Raw genomic sequence first — 27,563 nt, 5'->3', positions numbered from 1 at the left:
CACAGAAAGCTCAGCCTTTCAAGGAGGTGGTTTTTGAAACAGGAGAGTAAAAGCATGCTAATCATTACACCTGATTCCTTAGATTTTTGACTTTTTAAGGGTTTATGTTTTGAGGAGAAAGTGATATTTCATAACTTTAGTGACATTTGTAATAGCAAAGAGCTCATATTTAAGATTTACTATGCAATATCTCAATTACCATTCATCATAACACATAGGTAGGTACTGATATTTCCTTCTTTGTAGAGATAAGGAGACCAAGACTTAAGTTGTACTGTTTGTTCTAAGTTGGCAACCAGGAAATAGTGGAATCCAGGTTTAATTTCAGTTTAACTGCATAGAAACTCAGACAAGTAGGATTATTTTTATCCACCTAGACATCAAATACATTCACTTTAAAAGTCTCCCAGTTCTCTGGCCTCAGACATAATGTTTTATATGGAAAGAACTGACAGCTTCTACTTATTGGATATTTTTCTTCCAAAAGAAAATATTAGATCTGATGCAAAGATTTATTGAAGTATAACTCAGTTCAGTTCAGTCGCTCAGTCGTGTCTGACTCATTGTGACCCCATGAACTGCAGCACGCCAGGCCTCCCTGTCCATCACCAACTCCCGGAGTCCACCCAAACCCACGTCCATCGAGTTGATGATGCCATCCAACCATCTCATCCTCTGTCGTCCCCTTCTCCTCCTGCCCTCGATCTTTCCCAGCATCAGGGTCTTTTCAAATGAGTCAGCTCTTTGCATCAGGTGGCCAAAGTATTGGAGTTTCAGCTTCAACATCAGTCCTTCCAATGAATACCCAGGACTGATCTCCTTTAGGAGGGACTGGCTGGATCTCCTTGCAGTCCAAGGGACTCTCAAGAGTCTTCTCCAACACCACAGTTCAAAAGCATCAATTCTTCAGCACTCAGCTTTCTTTATAGTCCAACTCTCACATCCATACATGACCACTGGAAAAACCATAGCCTTGACTAGATGGACCTTTGTTGGCAAAGTAATGTCTCTGCTTTTTCATATGCTACCTAGGTTGGTCATACCTTTCCTTCCAAGGAGTAAGCATCTTTTAATTTCATGGCTGCAATCACCGTCTGCAGTGATTTTGGAACCCAGAAAAATAAAGTCAGCCACTGTTTCCACTGTTTGCCCATCTATCTGCCATGAAGTGATGGGACCGGATGCCATGATCTTAGTTTTCTGAATGTTGAGCTTTAAGCCAACGTTTTCACTCTCCTCTTTCACTTTCATCAAGAGGCTTTTAGTTCTTCTTCACTGTCTGCCATAAGGGTGGTGTCATCTGCACATCTGAGGTTATTGATATTTCTCCTGGCAATCTTGATTCCAGCTTGTGCTTCTTCTAGCTCAGCGTTTCTCATGATGTACTCTGCATATAAGTTAAATAAGCAGGGTGACAATATACAGCCTTGAAGTGCTCCTTTTCCTATTTGGAACCAGTCTGTTGTTCCATGTCCAGTTCTAACTGTTGTTTCCTGACCTGCATACAGGTTTCTCAAGAGGCAGGTTAGGTGGTCTGGTATTCCCATCTCTTGAAGAATTTTCTACAGTTTATTGTGATCCACACAGTCAAAGGCTTTGGCATAGTCAATAAAGCAGAAATAGATGTTTTTCTGGAATTCTCTTGCTTTTTCAGTGATCCAGTGGATGTTGGCAATTTGATCTCTGGTTCCTCTGCCTTTTCTAAAACCGGCTTGAACATCTGGAATTTCATGGTTCATGTATTGCTGAAGCCTGGCTTGGAGAATTTTAAGCATTACTTTACTAGTGTGTGAGATGAGTGCAATTGTGTGGTAGTTTGAGCATTCTTTGGCATTGCCTTTCTTTGGGATTGGAATGAAAAGTGACCTTTTCCAGTCCCGTGGCCACTGCTGAGTTTTCCAAATTTGCTGGCATATCGAGTGCAGCACTTTCACAGCGTCATCTTTCAGGATTTGAAATAGCTCAACTGGAATTCCATCACCTCCACTAGCTTTGTTCATAGTGATGCTTCCTAAGGCCCACTTGACTTCACATTCCAGGATGTCTGGCTCTAGATGAGTGAACTGTTTTCCAGTATAAGGAGTCAGGAACTAAAAGAGTATATTATGTAAATCCAGGGTAATGGAGAAATGTGTATATGAGGATGAATTCTTTTTATCCAAAGGCAACTTGTAGAGAAAAGTTTATGGAGTTGAGACTCAATATAGGCTTTGTGTGTAAACCTTACTTTTCATTAAATGCAAATGGCTCATACTTGGAAATTTCAGATCACTTGCTTAATTAAACCCTTAGATTATCCCAACTATTGCCATTTAACACACTCTGAAATTTGTTGAGGTCATCATTTTGGTTGTTTGTGTGCTGGCCTTTCACAAATTAGCGAGTTGGCAAATGGTACACTTTTTCATCTCTTAAAGAAATTGACAGCCCCCAAAACCTGGTGACCAATCAGGTGACGGAGAACACGGCCACTCTCTCCTGGGACCCGGTGCAGGCCGTCATCGACAGGTACCTGGTGCGCTACACCTCTGCTGATGGAGACGCCAGGGAGGTTCCGGTGGGGAAGGAGCAGACCAGCACCGTCCTGACGGGCCTGAGGCCGGGCGTGGAGTACACGGTCCACGTGTGGGCCCAGAAGGGGGACCGGGAGAGCGGGAAGGCCGACACCAAGGCCCCGACAGGTAATAAGAGAAAGATGGTCAATGGGGATTGAAGTTTGAGGGTGTGGATTTGGGTGTGCATGGTAGCAAAAGATGTGTCTTGAGTTGAGAGGCTTTGCAAAGACAGTCTGAAAGCTCAAAGAAGACGGTGAGTTCTAGTGGTGATCTCATTATGCTGCCCTTCCTGACAGTAACAGCTACTCATGGAGCCACTCAGCCTACTAAAAGACAGAAGGAAAGTTGTGTAGTGGCTGTGTTTTTAGCAGACTCAGCCAAGATACTGATAGGATCTGGTCATTGCTATCATTATGATAGTACTTCTAGATTGATTACTTAAGAAGTAGCCCCTGATAAAATGGTAAATTAGATACCCCGAAATCATGCCAGATACTTAGTGGATTGTTTTGATGTGCCATAATGTTGCTAAGAAGACATTGTTCCTCCCAAATTTTAGGGAGCTGGAAGCTAAGGAAGTATGTCAGGTTTATAATGAACAGTCCTTTGATGTGGAGAACCAGGGGTTACTTTCTCCCTTGACTCCCACCAGGGAATCCGGGATGGGAAAACCATTGTCTTGTGGTAAGGGGGCTCTAGGAGATAAAAATCTCTGTGATGGGGTGATGTTGCTTCAAGGCTTAGTCTTTCCCAAATGTTTTCTTAAAGAAATTGACAGCCCCCAAAACCTGGTGACCAAGCAGGTGACAGAGAACACGGCCACCGTCTCCTGGGACCCGGTGCAGGCCGTCATCGACAGGTACCTGGTGCGCTACACCTCTGCTGATGGAGACACCAGGGAGGTTCCGGTGGGGAAGGAGCAGACCAGCACCGTCCTGACGGGCCTGAGGCCCGGCGTGGAGTACACGGTCCACGTGTGGGCCCAGAAGGGGGACCGGGAGAGCGGGAAGGCCGACACCAAGGCCCCGACAGGTAAGGGAGCACATATCGTCACTGTGTCTCTGCTAAGCTATGGTCTGTCCAGGTTGGTTTTCCTTCTCTCATCTTAACAGAAAGAGAGGCTTAAGGATGAGCAGGCTGGTATCCTTGCATAGGAAATTGTGTACCCCTTTCTTCCATGGCATGGCTTCTTGTAGAATGGGTAGCTTGTCCTGTTTGGTTAAAGACCAAAGTTTAGGCTTTCAACATTGACATTCCTGCTCATGGTCCTTTGTTCTCTGTCTGTGCACCTGCTTTGTTGTTAATACCTAAAGCCTTCCCCTTCGTAAGGAATAAATATAAAGAAAGCACAAGTAATGATCATGCTGCGGGATAGTTGATCCAAAACCAAATTTCTTCCTTCCTCACCAGTCTAAAGCCTTTCCATGGTGCTAATGTTTGTTTCTGCCCTTTGGATGAGCATTTTCAGTAGAAATGATGGTGTTTTATTAGTTCAAAATAAGCAAATGTCTAAGTCACTTTAAGCCCCCAATATGTTTCATTTTAGTAATTAAGATGTCTACATATAAGTAATTGTACATACTTTACTGAAAGTTAAACCTACTCTTCTTCATCAGCTTGGGCCATTTGTGGGCGGACTGCCTGCCACAGAAGTGGGCGTGCTCGGCTTCTCTTATATTTCTCCTCTGTTCTTCAAGTACTGTTCTTCCAGAGTGCTAGCTAGACTTTCTGACCCATTAATGTTTAGTGTGTGGGAGTTTAGGAGTCAGCAGGAGGAGAGGTGAGAGATCTCACTTGACAGCAACAGTCACAGCTGGCTTGAGACTGCTGTGGTGCCCAACAAGGATTAAAACCAATTTTTCCTTCATGGAACACTTCCGTGGGTCCTTCAGAGACAGCTCATCTGTCCTCTTCCCTCAGCTCTTTCACTGGAGTGATCCTGTGGGCACCTGTACCTCTCTTACTGGTCTCCCACTCCTCTTCCTCTGCTCACATATCTGGGGGTGCCCACCACTGCCCTTCTGGTGGGGTCTCTTCACCCCTCTTGGGTGATTCCCTTCAATAGCTTCTAAAGTAATCCCAGGTGGGCTATCCTTGCCTTGCGGAAGACACATGTACCCTTTGTCCACGCAACCAGATATATATATATATATATTTTTTCAATGGTGCAGCATCTCCTTTCTCTGCAGCAAGGCAACCAGCCATTTTTTCATATCTCAGATATTTTATGCACAGGTCAGACACCAGCCTATGGTGTTCCCTAAGCTTTGGTCATGTTTTCTCAACCTGGGCACTGTTGATAATTCTTTGTTGCAGGGTCTGTCTTGTGGACTGTAGCATGTTTAGCAGCATTGCTGACCTCCACCCATTTGGGGCCAGGAGCTTCCCTATCCCACAGTGAACCGAGACATTGCTGATCACCCCTGGTTGAGAACTTTTGCTCTAGAGTATACCTGTGCTGGTCAGTAAGGGATCCTATTGCAACTGCTTACTCGAGGCTTGGCCCTCACCCATGAGACTCACTGTGTAACTCTTTTCAAAGAAATCCACTCTCTAAGTCTCACCTTTTTGTATTCTCCAACCTCATTCATAATCTGTAGTTGGTTGATCAATCAAAGGCCACAAAACTGTTTCACCCACCTTGGCTTTGGGCCCTCAGGTTGGAATGTAGATACTGATTTTCTTGGGGTCAAGCCTAAGCTAAGATAAGAATGGTCCCACTTGAACATATGATTGTAAGTCTATAATAAGACCATAGGGTAATGGCTTTTGCAATCAACTATAGGCATATCTCTAAAATATTGTGTTTGTTTCCACAGTACTGCAGTAAAGTGAACATCACAATAAAGAAAGTCACATGAATTTTTTGTTTCCCAGTGCACATATAAGTTACATTTACACTACACTGTAGTCTATGAAATGTACAATAGCATAATGCCTAAAAAATGTGTATACTTTAATTAAAAATACTTTTTTGCTAAAAATGCTCATCATTATGTGAGCCTTCAGCAAATGGTAGTACCATTGAAGATCACTCATCACAGATCACCAAAACCAATATAATAAGAATGAAAAAGTTTGAAATATTATGAGAATTACCAAAATGTGGCACAAAGACATAGAGTGAGCAAATGCTGTTGGCAAATGTAAAATGGTGCCAATAAACTTGCTGTGTGTAGGATTGCCATAGACTTTAGATTTGTGAAAAGTGTAATATCTATGATGCACAATAAAGAGAAGCACAATAAAACTAGATATGCCTGTATTTGGAACAGAGAAGTGCTATTATTCTCTTGGTGAATACATTATCTATGTGTGGTACGGAGGAATATAATCTTGTACATTCGTAAAATATCAACAAACTGCTATCATTTAAAATAGCGTGTGGTCATTGGACATGCATTCTGTGCCAGAAACTGTTATAAAGGGCATGTTATTAAGTCCTATGATACCCAGTTCTACAGAATATGTACTCATGTTGTCTCCCTGTGCCTTTTTTTCCTGTAAACATTGATAACCATAATATATTCAAGGCCCCTTTCTACATGACATTTGTTGGTCTTGGTTTTCAGAGCTACTCTGGAGAGATGTACAATAACTATTGAACACCCCCATTTTTTTGTGTGTCATTTTATTTATTTATTTATTTATTTTAATGTATCTTTTATTTATTTTTTTTTAATAAATTTATTTATTTTAGTTGGGGGCTAATTACTTTACAATATTGTAATAGTTTTTGCCATACATTGACATGAATCAGCCATGGGTTTACATGTGTTCCCCTTCCTGGACCCCCCACCCACCTCCCTCCCCATCCCATCCCTCTGGGTCATCCCAATGCCCCGGCCCTGAGCCCTTGTCTCATGCATCGAACATGGAATGGTGTTCTGTTTCACATATGATAATATACATGTTTCAATGCTATTCTCCCAGAACGTCCCACCCTCACCTTCTCCCTCAGAGTCCATAACACTGTTCTATGCATCTGTGTCTCTTATTCTGTCTCGCATATAGGGTTATCATTACCATCTTTCAAATTCCATATATATGCATTAGTATACTGTATTGGTGTTTTTCTTTCTGGCTTACTTCACTCTGTATAATGGGCTCCAGTTTCATCCATCTCAGTAGAACCGATTCAAATGTATTTTTTTTAATGGCTGAGTAATATTCCATTGTGTATATGTACCACAGCTTCCTTATCCATTCGTCTGCTGATGGACATCTAGGTTGCTTCCATGTCCTGGCTATTGTAAACAGCGCTGCGATGAACATTGGGGTACACGCGTCTCTTTCAATTCTGGTTTCCTCGGTGTATATGCCCAGTAGTGGGATTGCTGGGTCACATGGCAGTTCTATTCCCAGTTTTTTAAGGAATCTCCACACTGTTCTCCATAGTGGCTGTACTAGTTTGCATTCCCACCAACAGTGTAAGAGGGTTCCCTTTTCTCCACACCCTCTCCAGCATTTATTGCTTGTAGACTTTTGGATAGCAGCCATTCTGACTGGTGAACACCCCCATTTTACAGATGCAGAGAAGTGAAGTGACTTGCCCAGGGTCACAAAGCAAGTTATTAATTTATGAGATTAGATGCATGCATGGACCAGTAGGGCTCAAAGGAACTTGAGTCCATCCAACCTGAAGGCAAGATTTACAGATCAAGAAACCAAGGCCCAGCCGGAGACAGCTGGGTTGTCCAGGGCCACAGTTCTGACTCCGGGTCTACTGCTCATTCTGCTGTTCTGTGCTTCCTCCTTGAAACTCCTCAAGTCTGGATGTATAAAGAGATCTATGTCGGTGAAACAACTGAAAACTGACGTATGAGATAGGAAAATTATGAGAACGGGAAACTACCCCACCCCAAGCAACATGGGCACAAGATCTCACTCTGTGAATAGTGTTTATTGATCAGCATCTTCCTTTCAGACATCGACAGCCCCAAAAACCTGGTGACCAAGCAGGTGACAGAGAATACTGCGGCCATCTCTTGGGACCCGGTGCAGGCCGTCATCGACAGGTACCTGGTGCGCTACACCTCTGCTGATGGAGACACCAGGGAGGTTCCAGTGGGGAAGGAGCAGACCAGCACCGTCCTGACGGGCCTGAGGCCGGGCGTGGAGTACACGGTCCACGTGTGGGCCCAGAAGGGGGACCGGGAGAGCGGGAAGGCTGACACCAAGGCCCCGACAGGTAAGGGAGCATTGCTCTTTAGAAATATAAGCCCTGACATTCTAAAGTCAATGGCTGGTCAAGTTTTGTGTTCCTGAACTGACAGTGGCAGAATTGATGATTTCTGGAAGAGCAGGCAAGTAGACTTCTGCCAAACCACACACCATCCCTCACTTCCTTTTTACACATTACATCAAAATAAGGGGCTCACATTTGGCCTCATACTTTGATCTTGCAAAGATAAATGGGGATTGGTTTTATCCATCCACTGTCCCTCCAGTTGTGTGTTTACTTTGTGATCAATCATTAAATATTTCTTCTTGAAAGGAAAGAAATAAGCCACATGTTAGGATCTGTGAGGTAAGTACTTTAGGAAAATGACTTGCGCTGCAGTCTCTTTGGAACAAGGAAGTCTTACTGCTTTCTTAGTGGATAAATTCTCTTTTGATTGCTGTGTACTCCATTCTGAGGATCTTAAGGTTGCACTTTTAAACAGTAACGGTTCATAATTTTTAAAGCTCTTTCATCTCTGTTTCTCATTTTTTAAGAACAGACTTATTGAGTTATAATTTACATACTATAAAATCTACCTTTTTATAGTGTGTGTGATTCAGTGGTTTTTAGTATATGCAGAATTGTGCAGCCATCACCACTGTCTAATTCAGAATATTTTCATCACTCCTAAAACAAACCCCAGACATTAGCAGTTGTTCCGCAGCACTGCTTCCTCCAGCCTTAGGAAACTACATACTTTCTGTCTGTAGAGATTTCCTTATTCTGGACATTTCATATAAATAGATTCATAGAATGTGTGGCCTTTTGTGGCTGACTTCATTCACTAAGCATAATATTTTCAAGGTTCATCCACGTTGTAGCTTGTGTCCATAGATTTTACTGCCAAATAATATTTTATTATATGAATCTAATTCATTTTGTTTATCCATTTGTCAGCTGATGAGCATTTGGGTTGTTTCCACTTTGGAGCTATGGTGAATAATGATGCTTTGAGCATTTATGAATGAATTTTTGTGTGGGCATATGTTTTCAATTCTTTTGGCTATATACCTGGGAGTGGAATTCCTGGGTCATATCGTAACTCTATGTTTAACTGTTTGAGGAGCTGCCAAATTGTTTCCAGAGCAGTGGCACTATTTTACATCCCTACCAGCAATGAATGAGAATTATATTCTTCATTTCATTGGTACTCAGAGGAATTCATTGAGATGGGTAGAGCAGGAATCAATATCCCCATTTTACAGTTGAGAAACCTCAAATACAGAGACGTGAATGATTTCAGCAATCACAAAGTTAGCTGATGATTCATGGAATATTCATGGAATATTATGGCACCTTAAAATCTATTTGGCAAGGCCCACATTTTACAAATGAGGGATGGAGATCCGGCCAGGGGTGGCAGAGTTGTGCAGGGCCACTGCTGGCTGATGATCGAGCTGGACCTAGAGCCCAGGGCTGCTGGCTCCAGCCCCCAGCTCCTCCTCGCGGTCCTCTGCTCTGCCTCTCGGGCTGGGATTGGAATGGAGCTCTTCTGACTCTGGATCCGATGCCCATTCTGCTGTCCTGTGCCGCTTCCTTGAGGATCCAAGAGTCCAGCTGTGGTGAGAAGACCTACGTCCATGAAACAACTAAAAATCCACATAGGAGACAGGAAAACCATAAGAATGGAGACTGCCTCACCCCAAGGAACATGGTCTCACTCTCTGGTGCTTGCTAATAGTGTACTTTACCGTTTAGACATCGACAGCCCCAAAAACCTGGTGACCGAGCAGGTGACAGAGAACACGGCCACCGTCTCCTGGAACCCGGTGCAGGCCGTCATCGACAGGTACCTGGTGCGCTACACCTCTGCTGATGGAGACACCAGGGAGGTTCCAGTGGCGAAGGAGCAGACCAGCACCGTCCTGATGGGGCTGAGGCCAGGAGTGGAGTACACGGTCCACGTGTGGGCCCAGAGGGGGGACCGGGAGAGCAGGAAGGCCGACACCAAGGCCCCCACAGGTAACAGAGCACTGTTCTTCAGGAATGTAAGGCCTGTCATGCTAAGGCTATGCCTCATCTAGTTTTGGTTTCCTGAACTGAAAACTGGCAGAGCTAATGATTTATGGAAGGGCCAATGGTATTCCATCATAATGCACTGCATATACCATCTCTCATTTCCCTTTAACTGGTTTCTTTACAAGTCAGGGCCACCTGGCAGCCTCTAAGCTACAAGTCTGCGGTGACTGATGGTCAGGTCCTGGCAGTGCTTCTTCTCAGTGAGTGAGTCTTCTGTGCAGTATCAAGGCTCTCCTGTTGAGTTTGTGATTGGAAACAGAAGATGAAAATCAAATGCCATGAATATTAACTGTAATGTGTTAAAAACTCAGCTACAAAAAGTAGACTTTACATCTACCAAAGTGAGTAGTTGTATGTGGTTTGCTTTACTATAATGAGTCATTTGAGGATGAGGATAATTTCTATGTTATGTTCTGGCTTCCCTGGTGGCTCAGTGGTAACAAATCCACCTGCAATGCAGGAGCTGCAGTTTCGATCCCTGGTTCAGGAAGACCCCCTGGAGGATGGCAAGGCAACCCACTCCAGTACTCTTGCCTGGAGGAGCCCATGGACCGAGGAGCCTGGCGGGCTACAGTCCATGGGGTCGCAAAGAGTCAGACATGGCTGAAGTGACAGCATATGCACGCATGTGCATGGGTTTATGTCTGGACTTTCTATAGTTGATTTACAATATTGTGTTATTTTTTGGTGTAACTTCTAGGTTATATTCTCACCTTATTGTGAAAAACATGTATGATTATATTTCTGTACTGTGATTTAGCCAGCAAATCAGCATTACAAGTGAATCTATGATGTGCTAAAGCATATTAAAACTGGATTTTAATTTTTCCAATTCATTTAACCACATATATTGAGCATTTTCCATGGGCTGTATTCCCTCCTAGGCAGTGGGAACCCCAAGTGGAGTAAAATATAGCCCACTTCCTCTGAGGGCTTATATTTGCATTTGGCTGGTAGAATTATCTTGCATGAACTGAGAGGTCTTTGTTGACATGATGCTAGAAACAAAATTTTTAGCTGCTGTGAGCAGAGACCATGTCTTCTTCAACTGAACCCTGCAAACTGTCTACTCCCATGCCTTGTATATAGTGGGCATTTGACATACGCTTATTGAACGAATAAAGAAATTTGTCCTGCTAAACTCTTGATAGAGGTAATAGTATAGACGCTCAGGTTTTGGTCTACTGTGCTTTCTCCTTGAGGAGTCAAAGTCTTTATGGGGAGAGAAGACGTATATCCATGCTGCAGTTAGAGCATGCAAGATAGAAACCCCACGAAACGTGAAAGGGTGTCACCCCAAGAAAGGTGGCTGTGATTTCTGCACTCTGTGGACTATTAATAGTGCATATTGATTGTTATTTTCTTTTCAGACATTGACAGCCCCCAAAACCTGGTGACCAATCAGGTGACGGAGAACACGGCCACAGTCTCCTGGGACCCGGTGCAGGCCGTCATCGACAGGTACCTGGTGCACTACACCTCTGCTGATGGAGTCACCAGGGAGGTTCCAGTGGGGAAAGAGCAGACCAGCACCATCCTGACGGGCCTGAGACCGGGCGTGGAGTACACGGTCCACGTGTGGGCCCAGAAGGGGGACCGGGAGAGCAGGAAGGCCGACACCAAGGCCCTGACAGGTAACAGGAGGGACAAGAAAAGCAAAATAGGGTTTTTCACTGTGGGCCGATCTACTGCTGCTGAATTATGGCACTGCTGCTTTTGTGGTCCATGTCCTCAGGGACTGTGGATTATTTTAGGAGTTTACAGTAAAATAAAACAAAACAGCAAACTCCATTCACCTAAAGAAAGAACAAAGCATAATAATGGGCTCAGTACTGAGCAATCTCATGAATGTCTTAAAACTGTTTTCCAAAGCCTGTGTTTTTAATGATGATGCCTCTCAGCTATAGGAAATTATAGGGAATAAGATAAAACCAGTATAAAATTATTAAAACCACTGCATTAAAGTACTGTTTTGTTGCAAGCTATTTGATTTTATTTTTTACTTAATAGGTGGTGTTTAGATTAAAGGGACAAATGTAACTTTTGGCAGTTGGAGTTCAGTGTTCATTTCAACATGCAGCTAAATTTTAATGAACATTTTCTAAGTGCCAGGCCTGGGATACAGCAGTGGACAAAATAAATATGATTCCTACTGTGTTGAAGTCCAGTGGGAAGGACAAATAGTCAACAAGAAAATGCATTTATAACTATCAATTATAAGTTTTGTGAAGGGGATGAACATGGTATAGGTGTAGAAAATAACAGGGCAGGGATGAAATGGGGGAGTAGTAGATAATACAGGAAGCTCAACCTGGTGCTCTGTGACAACCTAGAGGGGTGGAATGGGGTGGGAAGAGGAAGGGAGGTTCAAGAGGGAGGGAACATATGTATACCTATGGCTGATTCATGTTGATGTACTGCAGAAACCAACACAACATTGCGAAGCAATTATCCTCCAATTAAAAATAAAGAAAAGATGCACATTGACAGAAACACCCAAATAACAGTGTCTTAAACAAGAAAGACGTTTATTTCTCTCTTGTGGAACAGTCAGAGCGTAAGGGGCCAAGGCTGGTATGATAGCTCCGTGGTTCAGGAGACCCAGGCTCCTTCCATATTGTTGCTCAGCCATTCCTAGGGAGTTTTCCTAGAGAAACCCAAATGAACTTCTTGGACAATCCAATACATGGTCATCACTCATCCTCACTCCAGCCAGTGAAAAGGGGCATGGGAAAGGGAAGAGATAGCTGCACTGCACATGTCGCTTCTCACATTCCCCCACCAGACCGAGGAGACACAGTGTCCCTCACACAGGGGAACCGGGAAATGGGGTCTTTAGTTTCATGGCCACGTGTCCAGCCTACAGTTCTGTTACACTGTCCCATCCAATGCAGTGGCCACTAGCAACATGGGGCTATTTAAATTTTAATTAATTAACAGTAATTTAAAAATTACTTTCTCCTTGGAAGAAAAGCTATGACCAACCTAGACAGCATATGAAAAAGCAGAGACATTACTTTGCCAACAAAGGTCCATCTAGTCAAAGCTGTGGTTTTTCCAGTGGTCATGTATGGATGTGAGAGTTGGACTATAAAGAAAGCTGAGCGCTGAAGAATTGATGCTTTTGAACTGTGGTGTTGGAGAAGACTCTTGAGAGTCCCTTGGACTGCAAGGAGATCAAACCAGTCCATCCTAAAGGAAATCAGTCTTGAATATTCATTGGAAGGACTGATGCTGAAGCTGAAACTCCAATACTTTGGCCACATGATGTGAAGAACCGGGTCATTGGCAAAGACCCTGATGCTGGGAAAGATTGAAGGCAGGAGGAGAAGGGGACGACAGAGGATGAGATGGTTGGATGGCATCACTGACTCAATGCACATGAGTTTGAGCAAGCTCTGGGAGTTGGTGATGGACAGGGAAGCCTGGTGTGCTGCAGTCCATGGGGTTGCAAAGAGTTGGACACGACTGAGCTATTGAACTGAACTGAATTTATAAATGATTTCCTCAGTTGCACTAGCCACATTTCCAATGGTCACTACCCATATGCAACTAACGTACAGATTCTAGACTACTCCCATCATTGCAGAGAGATCTCTTTGACAGCGTGCTTGTAGAGGAAGAACAGAAGTGGGGTTGGGGAAAACTAGCCATCTTGGGCAGAGGGAAGAACATGTGTGTGGCCCTGAGTTGGAATAGCACAAGATGGTTGAAGAACTTGAAAGGAGGCTGGTGTTGCTGGAGCATAGAGCGGTGGGGAGAAAGTGGCATTAGATGATGGGGTCAGGGGGAAAGGTCAGGTCATACAGGACCACACAGTACCTCAAAGACGGAGCATGCTGTTCTATTAGGAAAAGAATGGCATGAGGCAATATTTATTTTTAAAAGTTATTCAGGCCACAGTGAGGAGAATAAATGGGAGAGATGACAGGAGTAGAAGGGGGAAGATTAGTCAAGTTGGTGGGGAGAGATGGACAAGTGTGATGGTAATAGGGATGAGAAAAGAGGACATCAGGGCACATATTTTGGAGGCATCAGTAACAGTGTTTGTTGATGGATGAGATATGGAGCAGGAAGAAAGTGAGGAACCAAGTATGGCATCTGTTTCTGACTTGAGCAACATGGATGACTGGGGCATCTTCTGAGTGATAAACAGATTTGAGGAGGAACATTAAGACTTTCAAATGCTTAAGCTTGAGGTACTCATGGGATTTCTTGCTTAACTGAGAGACTTATTTATTGATTCCACAAGTATTTATTGAGTGCTTAATACATGCTAGGTGCTGTGGTGGATATGTTCTTGTAGATACAAGTCAGGGACTCAGAATTGCTAGAAACACAGGGGCTCAGAATTGATAGGCACTGGGGAGCTGTGAGCATCTGGCTGGTGTTTAAAGCTGTGGAGGGACTTCCCTGGTGGTCCAGGGTTGAGAATCCACCTTCCAGTGCAGGGGCTGCAGGTTCAATCCCCAGTCAGGGAATTGAGATTTCACATGCTGGGGGGCAGCTACTGAGCACCTCAACTAGAAAGCCCACGTGCCACACCTAGAGAGAAGCCCATGTGCTGCAACAAAAGATCCTGTATGCTTCAACGAAGATCCCATGTGCTGTGACTAAGACCTGACACAGCCCTAAGTAAATGATTAGAATATTAATAAAGCTGCGGACATGGCTGAGATCACCTGTAGACAGAGAGGAAGAGAGGGCACCCCAGGTTCCCCTACGTTTTCAGGTTGCTGATGGAAATTGAAGAGGAGGAGACAGTTAAGAGAAATCCAATAGAGTGTATAGTCATGAAAGCCAAGGGCTGAGAGTGTTTTGAGACAGGGACAGTGGCTCAGCTGTATGAAATGCCGCTCAGAGGTCGAGCAAGGTGAGGATGACAGGTGTCCGTTGAATTTGGCAAGATGAGGTTGTTGGTGACCTAGACTAGAGGTTATAGTGATGTGCTATAGAAAAACTAAACTAACCTTCACTGAGCTGAGGAGTGAACAGGAGGTGGGATATATAGGTGGGTTCTCCCGAGAAGTCTGTGAGTTAAGGGGAGCAGGGGGACAGGAGAGCCTAGAGCTTGTTTGTCTGGGAATGATGGGAGAGGGGGAGAGACTGATGGCACAGGTGAAAGAGGGCAGATGAAAGGGAGCAAAGTCCTTGAGAAGGTGAAAGGGCTCAAAATTCAGGAGGAAGAGGGTCTAGGTTTTTTGTCTAGTTTTTTTTGTTTCTTTGTTTATCTTTAAGCCATGCCACACAGCATGTGGGATCCCAGCTCCCTGACCAGGGATCGAACCCATGCCCCCTGAATTGGCAACACAGAGTCTCAACCACTGGACCACCAGGGGAGTCCCCAGAGTCCAAGTTTTAATGCAAGAAAACAGCAAGATCTTGGACGAGTCTTTCCATTTCTCTAGATCTCCCTTCTCCTCCCCTTTATAAAAGAGAAGGTTGAAAGATGTAACTTGTCAGCTCTCAAATTCTGTGAAACAAAATAGCTAGATACCATGGAGATAGCAAAAGAGGTCCCCTCAGCTGCCATTTGGGTGGCTTGTCTTGTTGCTCAGGAGATTTTTATTTTTGTTTTTATGAGAACTAAAAGGACAAAAAAATTTCCATGTCGATAAACTTGGAGAAGATCAAATTTCTTTCAGTTTTAATATAACATTTTTCCAGTGGTTTGTTTCCCCTGGAAAAATGTTTTCAATGGAATTGTATTGTCAATAAAAGTATCATGAATGGTGATGTGTTCCTTTGGCCCTAAAATTCAGCATTTCCTTTTTAAAAAGAAATTGACAGCCCCCAAAACCTGGTGACCAGTCAGGTGACAGAGAACACGGCCACCGTCTCCTGGGACCCGGTGCAGGCCGTCATCGACAGGTACCTGGTGCGCTGCACCTCAGCTGATGGAGACACCAGGGAGGTTCCGGTGGGGAAGGAGCAGACCAGCACCGTCCTGACGGGCCTGAGGCCGGGCGTGGAGTACACGGTCCACGTGTGGGCCCAGAAGGGGGACCGGGAGAGCGGGAAGGCCGACACCAAGGCCCTGACAGGTACTGTGCGGGGTGGGGGACATGGAGCCCTTCACACCTAACAGGAGATAGCCTTCCTCCACATCTAGTCTGAGGAGGGGAGTGGGGAACACAGTGTTGCCCCTGAGGGCATCCTTCAGAGTGCTTCCCTTTTCACCTTTCTGAGGTAATACGTTGACAGACAGTTTAGGAAGGAACTGGTGTGAAGGAAGACTGTGTGACTCTTCAAGGTGACTGTGTGGGAGGGAGCCTCCCTCATACTCGCTTCACCCAGCCCAGCTCCCAGGCTCTTCGTCGTGACCTGAGAACCTGGCTGGGCCTCAGCTCCAGTTTGGGGAAGAGGGAGGCAAGGAGCCCTTTCTGCCTCCATCTCCACATTGGGGGCAGTGGTGGAGCATCTTCCTTCCCTCACTGTCCCTCTCCAGTTGGCCACCAGAGGGGCCTGGGCTGCCTGTATTTTAGGTGTGTGATGAGGCCCCTGGTCTCGCTGAGCATTGTGGAGATGAGGCCTCACAGGGACCTGACAGGATCACACAGCCCACCCTGGCATCCTCGGGTCTCTTTAGACAGTCTGGGCAGAGCCTGGCCATTCCCTGTGTGGCCACAGTACACCATGTGTGGCCACTGGAATGAGCGGTGCCTTGAATGTATTCATTATTTTTATCAGTTACAGTTAATGGATGTTTTTAATAAAAAAGTAATACACGCTTCTAGTGAAAATTTTCAAATTAAACAAAGGTGTGTAGAAAGAAAAACTCTTTTCCACACCCAAGGCTCCCGGATACCCAGGACTCCTCTCTTGGGGTAGTCAGCATCTTCCTCCTTCCTTCTCCCCCCCACCCCCGTGTCTCCCTCGCTCTTCCTCTTTCCTCCATTCCTCTCTCTCTCTCTCTTCTTTATCTTCTCTTTGTTTCACTTTCCCCATTAAAAAAAAAATTTTTTTTTGGTTGCACTGTGCAGCATGTGAGATCTTAGTTCCCTGACCAGGGATCAAACCTGCACCCCCTGTAGTGGAAGCTCAGAGTCTTAACCACCGAATCACCAGAGAAGCCCCCTCCCATTTTTGAAGACAAAAATATTTCATCTTTCTACTTCGTAGAAATGTAGAAATAACTAAGACAGACATCTCAGGTTCCTAGCCTGGGGATGGGTGGGCAGTCAAAGGGGTGGCAGAAGCCAGCTCAAGATATTTACATAGTTAAGGTTTTCCTTTGATTTTGAAACCAGGAAATTCAGTTTTTCTGCGTGATGGATGCAATAAAATCCAGACCAGATGTTATGCTTTAGAAAGCCACAGCACACTGATATTACAGAAACTCAAAATTTGTCAAAACATCCTAATTCGAAACAACAGCTGCCTGATTTCTATTAAAATACTGCATTTCAGTTCTCAGCTGAAATGCTACTGGGTAGAAAATAGCCTGGAGACATCTTTTTTGGAAACTTCTAAATTAAAATCACCCTCTATGATAATGATTTTTCAAAATGGAAATTTCCATTCATATCTTGTTTGCTTAAAAAAAAAGTGAGCTGTCTGACCAATTACTGTGGTGTTGACTAGAATTTTTGCTGAGATGTAGTCTTCATGGTCTACAGTGCATACACGTACCCATGCTTTCCCTCTGGTGTTTGAGTGGAGAAGTGCGTGGGAATGAGAAGACATTTCTGCTTTTCCTACATCTCTGCTACCCTGTCTCCCTTTCTCTCCTCTTTTGTACAAGCATCTCCCCTGCTTCCCCATTTTGTACAGGGTGTGCATCTAAGGCTGCACACTTAGTTACTAAGACACAGAACTTTATATTTCTGTACCAACTTAATTTCTATTATAAGTTCCCGTTCTGTTTGTTAGTTGGAAGTCTCAGTAAATTTAGAGTCATGCTCCTTCCTCAGGGCTGTGTATGAAGTCTCAGGTGATTTTCCAAGGCCAGGCGTGGGGTCCCATCCTGTATTTCGGTCATCTTTCTGAGCAGGTGTTTACTGAGTGTCCCTGGTTTCTGTATGCAGGGGCCTTTCAGATCTGTTTGCCTCTGCTGCTCCCAAACTCGGACTGCCGTTTACCACATCATATATATATATATATGCTGCATTGGGTCTTAGTCCTTCCTTGCCACTTCGGGAGCCCTGCCATCTCCAGGACTTTGCCGATCGAGGTTGCTCATACTCACCACTCTCTGCGGCTTCCCTAGTGGCTCAGTCAATAAGGAATCTGCCTGCAATGCAGGAGACCTGGGCTTGATCCCTGGGTCAGGAAGATCCCCTGGAGAAGGAAATGGCAACCCGCCTCAGTATTCTTGCCTGGAGAGTCCCATCCCATGGACAGAGGAGACTGGTGGACTACAGTTCATGGGGTCACAAGAGTCAGACATGACTGAGTGACTAAACCACCACCACCACCACTCTCTGCAGATCTGCTGGGGAAGTGGGAGCCCAGGTTAACTCCCTCTGAAACTCACTCCTTAACCCTCTTGTCCTCCATGGGTTTATACTTTTAGAAAAACAGATCCTAAAGACCTTATGGCAAAGAAGAATGGAGCCTGCTACTTGCTTGATAGGAAGAAGAAAATGGGAATGTGTAGGGAGAGAATATAAACGGAAATCTCAAAAATTACCTCTTCTCATTACCTTAGTAATAATAATTATTTGGTGTTTTATATACAGACATTGACCCTCCCCAAAACCTTCATCCTTCTGCTGTAACCCAGTCTGGTGGGGTATTGACTTGGACACCCCCCTCTGCCGAGATCGATGGCTATATTCTGACCTACCAGTTCCCAGATGGCACCGTCAAGGTACTGGACGCTCATGTTTTCTCTTCTGCCCCAGTCTCCATGTATAGCAACTCACTGGGGCCAGCCAGCTTAATAACTGGTCCCATGGCAACCTGCTTATGAATGTGTTGGTCCCTACTGATCACTTGCTGTATGCAAGGGAGAATGCTAAACTTGGTCATTTGTGAACAGTGTACGTGTGATCTCATTTTATGGGACTAACCTTCGTGCCTGCTCCTTCCTAGCTGCCTGTCACGTATCTGCTGGCCACACATCTGTCCCGTGTTACTTCCCCAGTAAATGTTAGTTCCACGAGGACAGGGAATTTTTGTCTGCTTTGCCTCGCCTTGTATTTAAAGTGCTTGGAACTTAGCACATGGTTGGTGTTCAATAAATATTTATTTAATGAATTTGATTAACCTTATTTCAAGAGTTATACCTCCCACCTGGAATTAGAAAGCCAGCATATTTTTGTGACTTGTCCCAGTGGAAAGTTAGTATTCTCTTTCCTTGAAAAGAAAGAAAAAAGGGAGCAAGGAGAAAAGGAAGGGCACCTTGATTTATTCATTAGCTCAGTGGTAAAGCTGCCACTATAAGCATAGGGAGAAAGGTTATTGAAAACCCGGCTATCTCCCTGCCTCAGCTATCAGTGGCCAGCTTCACCTTGCCCATTAGCTTCTCAGCTTGGTGTTGCTAGCCTGTTGCTGCCAGTAGTGGCTGTTTTTGGTGCCCCAGCTTGTATCTGGAGGGCAGGAGACCTCATGTGTGCCCCCCTCAGGGGTGCTCCCCCGGTGGCAGTTTGAGGTGCTGCTTCCCAGCTAGACCGCCCAGAAGTGCTGAATCTCCATGGCACAGCCCTAAAGAGAAGTGGCTGGAACCTACTGGGATTCTGGGTTACTACTGAGCCCTCAAAAAGACAAAACTCTACCCTCCCAAGGAGCTTCTGTCATTAGCACCAGGGAGGGCTGTGGACACCAAGGGTGCTGCGGGTGATTAAGTGAATGTCTACTGTCTTCTTTGTTTGGTAGGAGGTGCAGCTTGGAAGAGAGGACCAGAGGTTTGAGTTGCAAGGCCTTGAGCAGGGTGTCACTCTCCCTGTCTCCTTAGTTGCCTTTAAGGGTGATCGCCGGAGCAGGAGTGTATCTACCAACCTTTCCACAGGTAATGGAGCTCTGAACAAGAAAGCAGTGCAGGACGAGCGTGGGAGAAGCCGGAAAATGTGTCCAAGGAAGAGCAAGTGGTGACTGGGCTCTGGATTTCTCTAGACAAGGGGAAATGGAAATGGGGTTATGAATTCAGAAGAAATCCATCCCATGGTAAAGAGATGAAGGGAGGGAGTGGAGTATTGTCTGGTGGAGGGGAGGAGGGCGTTTAGTCAGAGGAGGAAGTGATGTGAACTTGACCTTATTTGGTGGCGCCAGTGGTAAAGAACCCCCTGCCAATGCAGGAGACGTAAGAGATGTGGGTTCAATCCCTGGGTCGGAAAGATCTACTGGAGGAGGGCATGGCCAACCCACTCCAGTATTCTTGCCTGGGGAGTCCCCCAGAGGAGCCTGGTGGCTTGCAGAGCATAGGGTCGCAAAGAGTCAGACACTGAAGCAATTTAGCACACACTAGTACATTTGGGGGGTTTGATGCGAGCAGGATGAGTGAGAAAAATAAGATGTGAGTGAGGAGTTGGAAGATACAAAGTAGTGGGAGGTTCCAAAATAATTTCTGAACAAAATAAATGATCTTAAAATAGGGGACTAGCCCCACTTCCCTCCTCCCTTGCCTTTCTCCCAACAATACTGTCCTTCTGCTTGGTTCCCAGTTGGTGCCCGTTTTCCACACCCTTCAGACTGCAGTCAAGTTCAGCAGAACAGTAACGCCGCCAGTGGCCTCTACACCATCTACCTGCATGGGGATGCCAGCCGGCCCCTGCAGGTGTACTGTGACATGGAAACAGATGGAGGCGGCTGGATTGTGAGTCACACAGAGCCCTGGGCAGTGTCTTGTTTCTCAGCCCGGGGAGCTCTATTTCTTCTTCATCCACGGGAGAGAGATGATTTGGTGCCTTGCAGCTATTTTCAGAGAACAGAGAACTGTAAGAACAGAGCCCGAGGTACTTGATTCCTGGGATAGAGCAGGCTCGGTTAAATTCAGGCTGATGTTTGGGAAGGCTTGTGGGTTTACCACCATCTATTAATACTAATGGCCTCTTTACATGAGTTGCCTACATTTTACTCTCTGAAAAGCACACTCATAAACATGATCTTCACATGTAAGCTATAGAATGAGAGAGATTGTATTGCTCATACTTTATAGATGGGTAGATTGAAGCTCAGAAGAAGAAGTGCCCTGAACAAGTCACATGTCATTCAGTTGATCAGTCATGTCCGACTCTGCGACCCCATGGATTGCAGCATGCCAGGCTTCCCTGTCCCTCACCATCCTCTGGAGTTTGCTCAAACTCATGTCTACTGAGTCGGTCACATGAGTTAATAACAAAGTTGGGACCAGATTTTAGGACTCCAGCCTCCTGGGTCATTGGTTTTCCCAATGGGTCATCTCAGATCATCTAAGATGGAAACACATGGCCTCTTTGAGGGCTCAGTCCTCTGAATTTTGGAGCCCGTTGTTCAAGCTCTGTATCCTGGCTCCACAGTACAGAAGCAGGGCCTTTGGAAATTTGATATGAAAGGCTAAACCCTGAAAGAGAGGAACTTACAATGTTCTGATCATCTCACATCTGTGTGGAGGTTTTATTCTCTGTGGGCCATTAAACCGCATGGTACCTTCTTTGATTGCATCTGCTGATCCAATTATATGATGAGCTGCTTTTGAGACTTTCAATCTGATCTTTCCACTTCTCCTTACCCCATTCTCCCTGTACCTGAACAGCGAGAGGCTCTCACTGCTCCAAACCAGCCTGCAGCCTTACCTGCTGTGCTTCCACCACTTGCTGTGGGAAGGAGAAAGCATGATCTCATAGAGCTCAGACTACATTCATTTACACATTCGCTCAGGGGCCTGTGGAACCAAAGACGCTCAAGCAGCCGCAGATAAAATGATACCATCTGATAAGCAGCAAAGAAGAAAACTTATTATCCACACAGCTGCATCTGATGGCCGAGAGGCAGAAATGGATTAGGTGGGGGGCATTCCTGATTGATTTGTAAAAATAATGGAACCAAGTGTCACATGGGAGGCCGTCCACCTGACCAGACTCATAGGGCTGCACCTGCTGCTTCTCATCAGCACCACTATACCTCTGTGCTTCTGTCCCTTTAGGCTTGAAGCCAGTTCCCTGCCTTTGTCCCTGTAGGTGCCTGTTGGCAGGATGTCTGTACTGTCCGGTGTGGTCTTTTTGTTGTTTGTTTGTTTTCGGGGGTGGATGGTGGCTGTGCTGCCTGGCATATGGGATCTTAGTTCCCCAATAAGCGATGGAACCCATGCTCCTTGCTTTGGAAGTTCAGTGTCTTGACCAATGGACCTCCAGGGAAGTCCCTTTTGGTGTGGCCTTTTTGAAAGCCAGCCTCACACAAGCAAAGAGAAGTGTGTCTAGGGCAATTTTTTGAAAGAGACCTTTTGCTAGTCTGTCTGCCTGGGAGTATCCATGATTCTTTTCCACTAATATTTATTGAGTGCTTACTATGTGTTAGGTACTTTTTTGTATACTTAGGAACCAGCAGTGGACCAAATAGACAAAAATCCCTGACCTCACTGAGCTTGCCTTTTACATCTTGCCCACACAAGTGACCTTTGCCAGAACACAGAGTTCAGTTCCAGAAATAACTCTGGGTTCCCACCAATGCCAGTGCTCCCTCCCCTCCCTAGTCTTGTTTTCTCACCCAGGTTTCTGAAGATACTACATGAACTGAGACACTGTAGGGTTCTCCTCAAAGCCACTACACTCCAGAAAATATGTGGAGTCCTGCAAACCTCCCCACCAAATCTTTTACTGGCAATTTCCATGTTTTGGGGTGTTCAAAAGTCTTCTGTCACTGAAAGATGAATATAGTATGCTGCTGCTGCTGCTAAGTTGCTTCAGTCGTGTCTGACTCTGTGCGACCCCATAGACGGCAGCCCACCAGGCTCCCCCGTCCCTGGGATTCTCCAGGCAAGAACACTGGAGTGGGCTGCCATTTCCTTCTCCAGTGCATGAAAGGGAAAAGTGAAAGTGAAGCCGCTCAATCATGTCTGACTCTTAGCGACCCCATGGACTGTAGCCCACCAGGCTCCACCGTCCATGGGATTTTCCAGGCAAGAGTACTGGAGTGGGGTGCCATTGCCTTCTCTGATCATAGTATATTACCCTTATAAATTGAACTTCTTAAATCCTTTTAAGGAAATCCTTCTCCACTCAGGCAGCAAGAACACAATTTGATTAACTTGGGTTAGCCAGAACTCTGCCCTGAGGTAACTAAGGCTGTGGGTGGAAAGCTGGAATGGAGACTATTAAGGAACACTTAAGTGTCTCAAATATTTCTATTTCTGTTTCCCATCTTGCAAGTCCTAAGAACTACATGAGAGGCTCTTTCCACAGGCATTTAAGTGAGATTTTCTTTTTTTCCCTCCTGATTTAGTCATTTAGGACTGAAAGTTCTAGAGTACAACCAAGCTCTGTTGTTAGAATAAGACAAAGATTTTTTTTCTCCTTTGAGATTTATTTGGCAAGGGGTTTCTGTTATCCCAAATAGTTCATTATAAGGCATTTTCACCTCATAGAAGGGAATGGACTAGATTCTCAGTGAGTCAGTTAAGGCTGCCTGATCAGGATGTACAAATGATCCCCATGGGTCAGTTCATTTGAACATTATAAAATGCAAGCTAACACATTTACTGAGATATAATAATCACTTATTATATTGGTATGAGCCGGACTCTGGCCTTTATGATTTATCATGATTCATGACCATACTGAAGCCTTGATTTAAGAGAATGACAAATAGGCTATTAACATCTTGATCTCATAGTTTGGAGAAGTGAGGCTAGTCAAGGTTAACTGACTTGCCCAAGGAGACAGTCAGTAAGTGTAGAGCTGGGTCTAAATAGTGATGCAAAGAGCATCAGAACCTTTTTTTTTCCCAATTTCCCTAGCCATGCTGAAGCATTAGTAAAATAAACAAAGAAACAAACAAAAAATGCTTTGGCACTACGTTAATTGATTGGAGATAGAAACCCAATGCCTTTGTAAAGCCTCTGTCCTAGGAGGGTGGGATCAGGTTTGAGCTGACCTTACACGGGAACTAACTACATTAGTGGGAATAGAATTTGATGCAGTGTGTATGGGACCAAATGGTGATGCCCTAGGATTTCATTGTTCATGATCCAGGAGGAGTCCCAGGTGCCATGATAGGAAATGGACGGCCTCAGAATCTTAAAGCATGCTCTTTAAACAGTAGACTCCACACAGCTGGTGTTTTCAGACTTCCTCAGGGAAAAATGAGGCAGTGTTTTATCTTTGCATCAGCCACAGAATAGTTGGCTGTGTGACTCTATTTGCTTTTCTACACTTTCTCATCTGTAAAATGGCATTGTATATTCTTGCCCTGGAGTCAGCCTTTAAAAGTGTTCAATAAGCACTTGTTACATAGATCAGTAAGTAAAAAAAGAAATCAAGGAAGCCAGGAAAGGAAGGTGATGTCTCTACAAGATGGACACATAAGAAGAGGGGAAAGGGAACAACAGTGTTAGTGAGTGTTAGTGCAATTGTTCACCGTGACCATCCCTAAGTCCTGCTCACGGCTCTCTACCCTTTCACATGCATTGTCTCATGAGTCCTCCTAGCACCTCTAGGGGCAGACACTTCCTTCCCACTTCCAACCCTGTTGGACAACAATTCGACTGATGCTCGGGAACAGAAATGACTGACTCACCATCTCCCTGCCAGGACCCCCACCCTTCATTCAGTGCCTCCCAGGCCAGCAGACAGGGACTGATGCTTCAGGAGTTGGTGGTGAGCTCTGGGCACTGCTGTGGGCAACCCGCTCTCTCCTCCCTCCCTGTCTCTTCCCAGAGAAAAATGTATCAAGAATGCTCAAGTATTAGGAGGTCTACCGCACCAAATTCCAGATAAAGTTGTTGACTTCAAGGCACGTGGTGTGAAGCATGGTGGAAAAGAGGGGAATTGGATTTTGTGTTGGGGCTTCTGCTTTTGAAGGAGCACAGAAGACAGTAGGTGGAGAGGAAGATGCCACTCAAGCCTTTGGGAATTCCAGACTCATGTGTGGGGTTAGCTAGGATGGAACTAGGATGGCGTCTAGCATGGCTGCCAAGGCCAGGAGGAATTAGAAGTCCAAAAGCATACCTAGGTGTGTTTAGCCTTTAGATGCTTTTTAGGTTTACTTCATAGAAAAGAATCCAGTGATTCTGACCAGAACTGCCTCCTTTGCCCAGATAGTGGGATTTTTGAAAAGAAAGCAGCCCATACTCTCATGAAACAGCCCCAACCATGTCTCCATATTGTCCCTTCTCACTCACTCTTCAGCTGCAACTGGTTGGCTTTCTGCCCTCATCACTCACTAGCACAGCCTTCGCTCAAGTCATCGGTGCTTCTGTGTCACCAGAGGCTGTGGGCACTTTGGGCCTCATTCTCCCTGACTTCTCACCAGCACTTGACACTATCGGGCACACCTTTCTCTGGTGGCCTTTCTGATTGCACATTTTCCCAGTTGTCCTTCACATCACCAGCTGCTCCTCTTTCTCCTCCAAGAACTCATCTTGCTGTGTGTGGCTCTTATATCTTGGGATCCACAAGGCTTCATTCCAGGCCATTTGCGCCTTTCAGTTCCTGTTTTGATCTCATCCTTCCAATGGCTTTATCTCCCTCTCTGTGTCCTGATGGCTTTCCATGTTGGTTAGGATGGAATGGGCTAAGCTGCAGTAGCAAACTAATATCTAATTCCAATGATTGAACCCATAAAAGTTTTTTTCTCACGTGTGCAAAGTCACTACTAAATGGTGACTCAGGGATTCAGACTGATTCCAGCTCATGGTTCTGCCCTCTTGACATGTGGCCTTCACCATGGCACCGTGGCCCGGGGCAATGGGGGAGCGAGTGAGGGGAAACCCCTACCCCACGCCCTGTGCTGCTGCTTTCAGTCCTGTAGCTGGAACAAGTCACATGGTTCCAACTTAACTGCAAGAAAGGCTAAAACAAAAAGTCTCTTTGTGTCCTGGAGGAGAGGAGAGTGAAATTGGACTTGGTGAGTGCCAGCATTATCTCAGACACATGCTCACCTTCTAAGTCCAGCCTGACCCTCTCCTGAGAGCTCTGGCCCTTACATTCAGCGGCTCCTATGGCACCTTCATTCACCAGGATACCTCAGAAGCCACTCACACTCACCAGGTCCCCAAATGAGTGATGTTGCATCCATGGAAACTGTCCTCTCTCAGAACCCCTTTCTCAGCAATTGGCAGCGTGAATTGCCATCAGCAATGGAAGCCCAGAACTCGAAAGGCAGTCTTGATGTCCTCCTCTCTCTCAGTTCCACTTCGGTCCATCACCACCTCTGTCAGTTTCACCTCCTGGCCACTTCTGTCCATCTTCAGGGCAGCCCCCAGCGTGCCATGCTGTCCTCTCTCATTCAGCCATGTCTGTCCATATGTGTCAGAGAGAAATGCCAGTCTCCCTCTTCAGGTCTTCCAGAGGCGGAACACTGGGCAGCTGGATTTCTTCAAGCGCTGGCGGACCTACGTGGAAGGCTTCGGGGACCCCATGAAGGAGTTCTGGCTTGGTATGATCTTTGAGCATCCCTGAAGGCTGGGATGTGGAGGGGAGATTCCTCCCTAAGAAGCTGATCAGGCAGCTTGGGGGAAGAGCTCCAGGTGATGGGGTGCTGAGGACACTGCCCACCAGGGTGTTGGTGGGGCCGGGTCGCTGGGAAGGTTCTTGTGTGCACTGGGTGTGTGGGAGGGTGGGACTGTCACACACGGGCTTTATGTGGCATCTGAGCCCCACACAATCCGCCTGCAGCCTGAACTTCTCAGAAGCCACAGGAGGAAAACAGTTATTGATTGATTGGGATTCTGGGCTCTCATTGGGTGGTCACACAGGTGCCCTGGAATTCTGTTAGGAGTGCCAGTCATTGTGGCATTGTTTTCTCCCTTTTCCTTCTGCTCTTTTCTGGAGCAGATGTTCGTGGAGAATGAAAGAGCCAGAAGCATCAATTGGGAAGTGAAGAATTAGAAATTCATCACGTATCTGATAGAGTAGATGAGTTTTGTGTTTTGCTTGGTTCAAAATTCCCGTCAGTGACCTTGGAGTCAGTGGCTGATCTCCTCTCCCACTTGGTGAGATAAGTGGATGATAAGTAGGACTGCTCCTGCTTGAGAGAGAAGGAGTCAGTGGGGGCAGATTCATCCCATGATTACCCACCCCCCATCCCGCTCCCTCCCAGAGGGCATGATTTCCATGCTCAGAAGCATGACTGTGCCAAACACATAATGGGTTGAGAAGACAAGCCCCCCAGAAGAGATGATATAGGGAAGACTCCCCCCCCATTATCACAGGAGGAAAAGGCCAAGACACGTTTGGGGAACTGAAAGTCTCAGATGCAAACGGTGGGTGCTCACACACACAGGGTGATTGGTTACCAGAATCTCATTCCTTGTTCTTAGGACTTGACAAGCTACACAATCTCACCATGGGCACGCCCACCCGCTATGAGGTGCGAGTGGACTTACAGACTGCCAACGAATCTGCCTATGCCGTGTACGACTCCTTCCAGGTGGCCTCCAGCAAGGAGCGGTACAGGCTCACAGTCGGGAAATACAGAGGCACGGCAGGTAAGACAAAATGTGTCCTTCTTGCTGGGGTCTCCTGCCTGGTGCATCTTGAGGTTGGGTCGGCCACCTGCCATGGACCTGGGGGATGGAATATTGTTTTACGAAGGTGAATTGTCCTCACTGAACAGTTGAGGGCCCGCTCCCTGTAGGGGGTTAAACAGAATCGTCCAAGCAATCTTTGACCATCATAAAATCAGAACTT

General features: G+C 45.7%; 1 protein-coding gene across 1 annotated transcript in view; it reads left to right on the top strand.

The window, feature by feature from the left end:
* TNN (tenascin N) overlaps positions 1–27,563 on the top strand; it is an 80,766-nt gene that overhangs the window by 42,380 nt on the left and 10,823 nt on the right. The window contains exons 8-17 of the mRNA XM_081494041.1: positions 2,418–2,681; positions 3,324–3,587; positions 7,483–7,746; positions 9,478–9,741; positions 15,579–15,842; positions 18,480–18,610; positions 19,618–19,750; positions 20,403–20,554; positions 26,214–26,310; positions 27,194–27,361. Of these exons, the coding sequence (XP_081350167.1) occupies positions 2,418–2,681; positions 3,324–3,587; positions 7,483–7,746; positions 9,478–9,741; positions 15,579–15,842; positions 18,480–18,610; positions 19,618–19,750; positions 20,403–20,554; positions 26,214–26,310; positions 27,194–27,361 (2,001 nt within the window). The remainder of the gene's footprint in view (positions 1–2,417; positions 2,682–3,323; positions 3,588–7,482; positions 7,747–9,477; positions 9,742–15,578; positions 15,843–18,479; positions 18,611–19,617; positions 19,751–20,402; positions 20,555–26,213; positions 26,311–27,193; positions 27,362–27,563) is intronic.

Source organism: Giraffa tippelskirchi, chromosome 5 (assembly GCF_054371585.1).
Source record: "Giraffa tippelskirchi isolate mGirTip1 chromosome 5, T2T-mGirTip1v1.2.pri, whole genome shotgun sequence".
In the NCBI taxonomy this organism is placed as follows: Eukaryota; Metazoa; Chordata; class Mammalia; order Artiodactyla; family Giraffidae; genus Giraffa; species Giraffa tippelskirchi.
Note: the sequence above shows the minus strand (reverse complement) of the source record. Positions and strands in the feature narration are given on the sequence as shown.